Source organism: Lontra canadensis, unplaced genomic scaffold (genome assembly GCF_010015895.1).
Source record: "Lontra canadensis isolate GAN:19392208 unplaced genomic scaffold, GSC_riverotter_1.0 scaffold75, whole genome shotgun sequence".
In the NCBI taxonomy this organism is placed as follows: domain Eukaryota; kingdom Metazoa; phylum Chordata; class Mammalia; order Carnivora; family Mustelidae; genus Lontra; species Lontra canadensis.
The window spans coordinates 7,106,562-7,115,356 of NW_022631069.1; the positions used below are offsets into that span (position 1 = coordinate 7,106,562).

At 57.7% G+C, this 8,795-nt stretch overlaps 1 protein-coding gene across 1 annotated transcript; it reads left to right on the top strand.

The window, feature by feature from the left end:
• Nucleotides 1-2,232: 2,232 nt before the first annotated feature.
• RHOC (ras homolog family member C) lies at nt 2,233-8,320 on the top strand. The gene is made up of 5 exons (XM_032881424.1): nt 2,233-2,363; nt 5,649-5,812; nt 6,351-6,471; nt 6,820-6,950; nt 7,710-8,320. Exons 2-5 carry the CDS (start codon nt 5,657-5,659, stop codon nt 7,881-7,883), a joined length of 582 nt encoding a protein of 193 aa, XP_032737315.1. The 5' UTR covers nt 2,233-2,363; nt 5,649-5,656; the 3' UTR covers nt 7,884-8,320.
• Nucleotides 8,321-8,795: the final 475 nt, after the last annotated feature.

The following is an 8,795-nucleotide window of genomic DNA, read 5'->3' on the forward strand; positions in this document are numbered from 1 at the left end:
TGTGTGTCTTTATTTACTTTGATGAGAAACGAAAAGGCTCTTTCAGGTGGTGCAAAGCCATCCTAAAAATGTAGCGCTCCCAGTTTCCATCTTCACCCTCTGCTTGTCCCACTCCACGTGCCCTCATCCACTTCCATGGCTTCACCCACCTGGTGGTGTTTTCCAAGTCAGTATTTCCCCCCAGATTGTTCCTGAGCTTTAGGCCCACGTGTCCTAGCCGTCTCCTGAACATCTAGACATCCCACAGGCATTCCAACTCCACGTACTTCAAACAGAATCCACCATGGCCCTACAAACGTGTGCCCTCTCCTGGTTCATCATGTCCGTGGGCACCAGCTCTTCAGCCCAAGTTAAAAATCTTGGCGCTGGTCACCTTTGGCTTCTGGCTTTTACCCAGCAAGTGAATCAATGAGTACGTGCCATTGATTACATACCACACAACATATTTCCTATTCGGTCACCTAGCCCCACTCCTACTGTTATTACCACATTAGGCTCCTAACCATGTCTCCAGGTCATGTCCCTATATTCCCGAATGTGATCTTGCTGCAGTGTGAATCTAAGTTGGTTCTTGAGAGAACATTTCAGTGGCTCCCTACTGCCCCTAGGCCAAAATCAACACCCAACTGTTGAGTGTGGCATCCAAGGACGTTCACCATTTGTCCATTGTGTCCTCCTCCAGCCCTGTCTTTCCACCGCGTCGCCACCCTCCTGGGGGTTCCATAACTCTTGGGGCCTGTTGGGGCTCCAGCCCATTTAATATCTACTCATCACCTTATCTGGAAGACTTCACTTGTCCTTCAGAGATGGGTATCCCATAGTCCATGCATGCCCCCAGGACAGCCACTGCCTCCTGTAAATACAGCTGTCTACATGGAGGAGCAGTGAAGGGCGGAGGCTCTAGAGTCCTGTTCCCCGGGTCCTCTGCAACCTCTCTGAGCCTCAGTTTGCTTCTCAGCAAAACGGGAGTAAAAGTGCTTCCTCACAGAGTTGTCTTAAGGACTTAAATCTGAATGTGGAGCCAGGTACATGCAGTAAGGGTTCAGTAACTTGATATCTTTAAGTTGTGTGTTTCGAATTTAGACTGTAAGCTCTTAGATGACCCCAATCAATCAGAACTGAGCATGTAGCTCTCAGTTCACACTCAGTGTGTATTTATGGCGTGGGTGAAGAGGCCTGGGGGCCAGAGTTCCCTGGACCTCAGCTTACTCATTTATCAAATGTGTGGGCTGCACTTCAGAGCTTGAAAATCTACCTGACTTATGACATTCATTCATTCAGACAATATTTTTGTAAAACTTAGGTGCCACACAGCGTGCCAGTTAGTGGGGAGGGACAGGAGGAGCTTAAAGGACAGCAGGGAGAGAGCACCAACCCTGAAGCCAGGCAGGCCTGACAATCTGAACTCTCACTCTGTTCCATACACACCGCAAAAGTTTCGGCAAGCCACTTAACTTCTCAGCCTTAGTTTCCTTGCAGGCAAAAGGAGATGGGTACACTTAACCCAAAGATCCCCGATGAGCTCTCAAAGGGCTGAGCTGTGTAGCAAACAGGTCACAAACTAATGAAGTAGCGGCAGACTTCTCATCCTCCGTTGTCATCCACCTCAGGAGGAAAAGAGACACACGCGTAGGTAAATAACCCAATGCGACACATCAAACTGGGCCAAGTGTCCCTAGCGGCACCAAAATAACGCACTGGCGGGGTAGAAGCTGACTTCCCAGCTGGGGATCAGGAAAGGCCTCCAGGAATGCCCTTTGAGGGGTACTCCGTAATTGGACTCAAGGAAATTCCAGGCAGGGGGAAGGGAATTGTCAAGTGGAAAGGTGGCCTGGGTCTCAAAGGGTCTGAAAAGTCCTCAGGGCTGGGGCGTGATGTTGGGCAGTACTTACACGACAGGATTTTACGAGCGAGGGCGGGGGGGGGGGGCGTCTTCCGCAGACCCCTCCCGCGAGGTCCCGGGAGGTGTAGGCGCGCGTGGCGGGTTGGCCACGGGAGGGCAGCAGCGGCCCTTTCCCGACCCCACCCCGAGCGCCTCACAACTTTCCCGACGCCGGTCCGCCCCTGGGGGCTGGAAGGCGGGGTAGAGGCTGGGTCTTCGAGGGGTCCCGCCCGCCGCCCACTCCCCGACCGCCCGGCGATCCCACCCTCGACCCCCGCTAGTAGCCTGGGCAAGCCGTGGAGGCCCCAGGCTGGGCGGTGGGCAGGCGGAGCCAAGGGCCGACCCCCCGCCCCCGGCCGGTCCCTCCCCCCGGCGGGCCCGCCTCTCCCCGCTGCGGCGCTGAAGGAGGGCGGGGCAGGGCCCCCCGGGTCAGTCTCAGCCTCCGGCACTGGCCGCGCAGCTGGAGGCGGCGGAGCGGAAGGTACCCGGGGCCGGGGGCTGGGGTGGCGGGGTGTCCCAGGAACTCGTTCCCGGGAGAGCACTTTTCGCCCTCCTCCGCTTGGCCGGAGCTCGGGCCGCCGGGAGGGGAGGGGGCTTCGGCCAGAGCGCGGGCCGCCCTCCTTCCCCTGGGACGCGCGGCGTCCGGACTGTGCGGGAGTCGGCCGGGCTGGCCTCTCCCTGGGCCGCGGCGAGGGCTCTCCCCCACCCCACCACGGGAGCTGCCTGGCGGGGCCTCTGGCCTCCTGTGTCCGAGCCTGTGTCCCTGCCCTTCCCGCCCGGCTTCCCGGAATCTGTCCCGCCGGGCGAGAAGCCAGGAGGCAACTTGGGTCTCCGCGAGGGAGCCCCAGTGCAGGCGCTCAGACTCGCAGGCGGGTCTGCCCGATGTGGACCTGGGCCGGGGTGTGGGTCTGGGCTCGAATCCGGCTGGAGGTGGGAATTCCCCCAGGCCGGGCCGGCGGAATGGCGGGAATAGGGGCGTGGTGTGACCGAGTGGGGCCTGCCACAGCTCCCAGAGGTCTGGACGCCTCCCTAGACGGTTCCATGGAGTGTGCCTGGGGCGGGATGTAGGGGAGGTTGGGAAGGATCGCGCTCGTTTTTATGTATGCAGCAATCTCCTCCCTTCCAGACCCCTCCCTCCCTGCACCCCCACAAACCTGGCCGGAGATTATCCTGGGGCTTTGTGCTGGGAGGGTCCGAGGCTGAGTCCTGCGCTCTCTTCTGGTTTTAAAGTTGAGGTGGTAGCGGATTCGTTCTCTGGCCCTCAGGCCTGGCCTACAGGGGACAGCCCAGCTCTGGGTCATCTGGAAATCTAGAGAATGATTGAGGAAACGGTGGGATGTCTTGTCTGCAGGCAGCACCCAGGAGCTTCAGGTTCCATTCCAGCCTCTGTGTCAGGTCGGGGTGGGGTCGGGAAAGGGCCGAAGCTGACAGTCTTAGGGTCAGTGGGGCAGTTCTTCTGGCGCTGCCTCTCACAGGGAGCTGTTTTCCTTGCCATGTTGGCCTTGGGCCTAGTGGCCTGGCCTGGGCCTAGGCCAGCTGCTCTTCTTGTCCAATGAGAGCCGGAAGGGAAAGTTTTCTCATTGAGCTGGGGGCTCCAGGTCACTCAATGCATGCCCTTGCCTCTGAATTCTGTCCTGTGCCTCCCAGCATCTGGTGCCACTGAAACTAACCTGCTGTAGGAGGCCAGTGGCATGCTCACACCTAAGCAGCTGTACTCGCCATGGTGGTGACTGTCACCGTCGTGGTGACTGTCACCATGGTGGTCATGTCCCAGATGGGGCTGCTCCAGCCTGTTTTTGCACTGCTGGACTAGTGGAACTAGCAGGAGTGCGTGGGGGGAGTTGATCCCCTGGGCAGAATTTCCAGGGAGAACCCCCTTTCTGAAGGTGGTTTCCATTTTTGAAAGGATCTACTGGCATGGTGAATGCCTTCTTGCCTGTCCCTCGGGGTACCGGGAAGGGAGCCCCTTTTGTGGTGGGGAGAGTGTGGCCATGTCCTCTCAACTCCTATAAATTCTCTCTGACTCATATCCACTTCCTCTCATCCCAGTTTTGTGCCCGTGTGTGTGTGTGTGTGTGTGTGTGTGTGTGTGTGTGTGTTTGAGAGGAGGGAGGCCACCCAGGATCCCACCGTTTGGAGAGAACCAGTTTTGGGCTTGGAGTATTCGCTTTCCTAAAAGGCAGCTCAAGCCAGGGCTGTGGGGTGGTGGTGGTCTGTGGGGAGTACAGGAGTTCAGCCCAGTTTGACAGGATGTGGGACTGAGAGAAAAAGCGAGGTTTGGGGCTGAGATCAGGTTACCATCCCCTTCTCTCTTAACTGCTCGCTGCCTGGTTGGTGAGGCGACTGGCCCTTGTTCAGCTCTTTTTTGGGAGCTCCTCCCAGCTCCGGCTCCGGTTCTAGCCCCCTCCCCCTTCCCAACAGCCTCGATGGCCATCTAGGCTTCGCAGCCCGCCCTCTCTTCCTTCCAGGCTGGAGGCCTGGGAACCTCAGACGGCTTGGAGGGCAGCTGCTCTCCCCAGGGAGGGAGGAAGTGAGGCTCAGTTCAGGGGCAGGGAGGCCGGGTAGGTGTGATGAACTGTGCAGATGCTCACTTGGGTGTGTTGGGGGCCGGGGACATACGGAAACCTCAGGAAGCTGACTCTTTGCCCTGAGTCACAGGGAGGGGTGGTGGGCAGGGCCTGGGGGTGAGCTGGACGGAGAGTGGGGGAAGGGGCTGTTCCAGAGGATGGGTGGAGGTGATTCCCTAGTGGATAATTCTCGGTCACTCTGCTGGGTGGATGTGTGGCTCCCTACAGTGTGGTCATTGTCCCCTGCCTGGGGCTGAGTGACCCAGTGTTGCTGCCAGGCCCAGGAGGAAGGGGGGAGGAGGGCAGACTGCCCGAATGTGGGCTGTGGGCACTGCCGGGACTGAGCCTCCTTTGTGTGACTCGGGGCTGGCTTTGGGGACTGGGCTGGGGTGGGCCAGGGAAGCCGGTTGGCTGCTGCGGCCCTCTGTCTGGGTTTCTCTGCCTCCTCTTTTTCCCATCGCTGGGGTGATACGTAGAAAAGGCAACAGACTCCAGAGTCACACAGCCCTGTGTGCCCTGAATGCCATCCCTGTCATGACTTGGAACACACACTGTAACCTTCCTGAGCCTCACTTTCCTAGTGTGTCAGAATGGGAAGGAAGCATGCCATCCACCTTTGCAGGCTTCCGGGACTGAGGGAGATGATCTTTGTCCGAATGCTCAGGACGCTTTCCCTTACCCACCTGTCACCTGGTCGTTGCTTCTGCCAGCCTGTGGGAGAGGGACTCCTCGCTTGTGGCGAGGCAGGCATGACTTGTCCTGAGTGAGGGACGATGTGTTCTTGATTGGACCCTAGTGATTATGAAACTTTAAAAAAGTATCAAAATCCTGCTAACGCATGAAGTCTGACTTGAAGGCCTGGTATATATACCAGATTCAAGCTGCCTCTTCTGGGCATGTCCCTAATCCCCGAGCACCCCTCTAAGTGTCCAGAACCCCATAGTTGGCTCCCAGGTGAGTGGTTCTCCCACCTTCATATTCTGACCTGTCTGGGGAGACCTGCTCCTGCTCCTGCCCCAGAGATTACGATTTCAAGATCAGTTGTCTGAACAATTGGTTCTTGGCAAGAACACACCTGAGCAGGCCCCTTTCCCTCCCTTTGCTGGAGGCCTTGGTTTCCAGGTCTTGGGGAGCCCCCAAAGAAACGTTCTTGGTTTTACTGGCTTTTCCCCAAATCTACCCTGCCTTTTTCCTGTCAGCCCCAGCCATGGCTGCGATCCGAAAGAAGCTGGTGATTGTGGGGGATGGGGCCTGTGGGAAGACCTGCCTCCTCATCGTCTTCAGCAAGGATCAGTTCCCCGAAGTCTACGTCCCCACGGTCTTCGAGAACTACATCGCAGACATAGAGGTGGACGGGAAGCAGGTGAAGGCCAAGAACCCTTCTTGTCTCCCCCTGGAAGCCCCACCCTGTTGCTGTAGACCTTGGATAGCCTTCCTCACCACCCACCCACCCCTTCTTCCACTCTCCCTGCTGGAACCAGTGCAAGTTAGGAAGCGAAATTGTAGTTTTAGGAAACCTAGCCACACTTCCTGGGTCTCTACGCCCTGACTTTGTAATCTGGGCCCACTCCTTTTGCCTCTGAGTTTAAGCCCCTCTGACTGCAAAATGGGGAGTGGTAAGGCTTCCTTCAAAAGGCTTTGTGACTTAAAATCAAATCATGGGGCTCACAACAGCTCATAAGCTACATACAGATCAAGCGCCCATGTCTCAGGATTTCTAGAAACTCACCAAATCTATACTGCGGGACAGTGACTCGCATTGTCCCTGGCACACACCAAGTGCTCAAGAGATAGCTGTTGAGTGAACCTAAAGGACCCATGGTTTCAGAGGACCTCTGGGTGGCTGGGGAGGGGGTGGAACTGGGACCTGCAGGCAGCTACTCACTGGCCCCCTGCGGCAGGTGGAGCTGGCGCTGTGGGACACAGCCGGGCAGGAGGACTACGATCGGCTGCGGCCTCTCTCCTACCCGGACACTGATGTCATCCTCATGTGCTTCTCCATCGACAGCCCCGACAGCTTGGGTGAGGTGGGGGTGAGGGTGATGGAGGAAGGGCACTGGGGAGCCCTTGGAATCAGCCACCCCGAGGTAGCTCATCTTGGCTCATTTCAGCCACCTTCTGAGAGAGGGTGCTGTTAGCCACCTGTGCTGGGGCCGGGAGGGGGGTGGGCCAGGCTCTGGTCCTTGGGGGGGCTCAGAGGGGGTTCTGTGGGGGCGGGGGGAGGGGGCTCTGAGCTGTGCAAGGGACTGTTGTGCCCTAGAGCCTCTAACAACTGCTCTGGGGAGAGAAGGAAGCCCCAGGGGGCGGGGTGGGGGTAGGGTTTCTAGCCTTAGTGGAGGCACCGACACCTGCTGGGACGTGTCTGTGCAGAAAACATTCCTGAGAAGTGGACCCCGGAGGTGAAGCACTTCTGCCCCAACGTGCCCATCATCCTAGTGGGGAATAAGAAGGACCTAAGGCAAGATGAACATACCAGGAGAGAGCTGGCCAAGATGAAGCAGGTGGGTGGGGCAGCCAGGCCGGGAGCCCCTGGAGTGAGGCCTACACTCCAGCTGACCTCCCTCCTGAGGAAGAACCCCTGTTGAAATGTGGTCAAAATCGTGACTTGTCCAAGGTCACTTGGCATTTTAATGTCATCTGTTGTCCCTTCCTGTTGAGTCAGGACTATTAAGAGGAGTACCCACCCTCGAAAGCAGCTTCTTACAATAGGTGTTTTGCTTGGGGCATGCAGGTCAGGCCATCAGTGTATACCTGGGAGGTGTGAGCAGACATGGACAGGGGAAGGCGGGCATTGGAAATGGCCAGACCTGGAGAGTGAGGGCGCTGGCTTACCGGGGAAGTGGCTCTCTGGCCAGAGGACTAGGGCTTATTACAGAAGTAGCCAGGATGAGGAATATGGACTTTCCCAGAAGGAGAATTATGGCCAAGTCCTAAACCTGGTCCCACCTGTGTTAGAGAAATTCTTTTGGTAGAGCATGGGGTGTGAGAACTGTGGTGGGGAAGGTTGGTTAGGAGACAGCAGATACTATTTGGGCCAGAGGAGGATGTACCATGGGGTAACTGGGCCAAGGGAGGCCGTTTTTAATGTAAATGTCTTGGGTCCTCTCCCAGAAACTATCCAGGGAGGCTGGGACTTGGGTGCTTTGTTGGTTGAGGGCTGGTGGAGGTATTTGTTCTAGTCACTACACCTTACAGGTCAAATGGGGAGAGGTACACTTGGCTACCAGCTTTCTTTGACATCTAGCCTTCTGTCTTCTCAGGAACCTGTGCGATCTGAGGAGGGCCGGGACATGGCGAACCGGATCAGTGCCTTTGGCTACCTCGAGTGCTCGGCCAAGACCAAGGAGGGGGTGAGGGAGGTATTCGAGATGGCCACTCGGGCCGGCCTCCAGGTTCGCAAGAATAAGCGCCGGAGGGGTTGTCCCATTCTCTGAGACCACCGAGGCCTCCCCTCTTCCCTCCTCCCTTCCTTCCACAGGGGGCAGAAGCTGTCCATTTCCTGGCCCCACCCCCTAGGGCTCCTTGGCAAAGGCTCCCTTTTCAGTTCCCTCCCGCCCAGGACTGCATCTGAGTTCCCTAGCCCCACTGGCCCCCAAGGTGATGGTGGTAGGTGGCTCTCCCTCCACACACTCTGGGTACCTAGGGCAATTCCCTGCCCTTTGGAGCAGAGTCCCTCCTCCCGATACCTTGGTCCAGGGGTGGGGCTCTGGATCCCTTTGGCCTTCCCCAGAGGATCATCACACACCAGCACTTTATACACTTCTGGCTCACAGGAGTGTCTGGGGTAGGGGACTTGGAGGGTGCAACCCTGAGCCCCGGGTCTCTGGCTCTACCGGGGGGGGGGGGGCATGAATAAAGGCCACAGGCTCCTACGTGTGTGATAGCTTCCTGTCTCTTACTGGTCCCTATCTTGGCTGTGAGCCGAGTCCCATCTTTAAGTTGCTTGCCAGGCTGGCCCCCAGTCTACAAAGGCAGGACTCCCCAGCAGGCAGGGTGGAGTCTGGGAGCAAAGGATGAGGTCATGCCTGGCTCTGGGCCTCGGAGGCGGGTGAGGGGAGTGGTCTGGAGCAGGGGCTAAACTTAGAAGACTGTGGGTGGCTTCCTTGCCACCTCCCACTGGGTTTCCTCCCCCTGGACCTGGGGGCTGGGTTCCTCTCTGGCGTGGAGGGGTAAGGCCCAGGGCAGGGTGACAGTCCCATCCTCCCCTCTGGGGTCTTCTTGGGAGCTCAGGAAGGCCACAAGGCCAGAGGTGCCAGGCTGAGGAGACAAGGAGGCTTTTGCATAGAACAAGATTTTTGTTTTCAGTTTTTCTTCCTCCCCCTTCCCCCAATTGTTAGCAGCTTGAT

Bases quoted from the DNA above. Each gene is read 5' to 3' on its own strand.
- RHOC (XM_032881424.1), top strand. From the start codon at position 5,657: ATGGCTGCGATCCGAAAGAAGCTGGTGATTGTGGGGGATGGGGCCTGT. The intron at 6,472-6,819 runs GTGAGGTGGGGG...GTGTCTGTGCAG, and splicing joins CGACAGCCCCGACAGCTTGG to AAAACATTCCTGAGAAGTGG. The intron at 6,951-7,709 runs GTGGGTGGGGCA...CTGTCTTCTCAG, and splicing joins AGCTGGCCAAGATGAAGCAG to GAACCTGTGCGATCTGAGGA.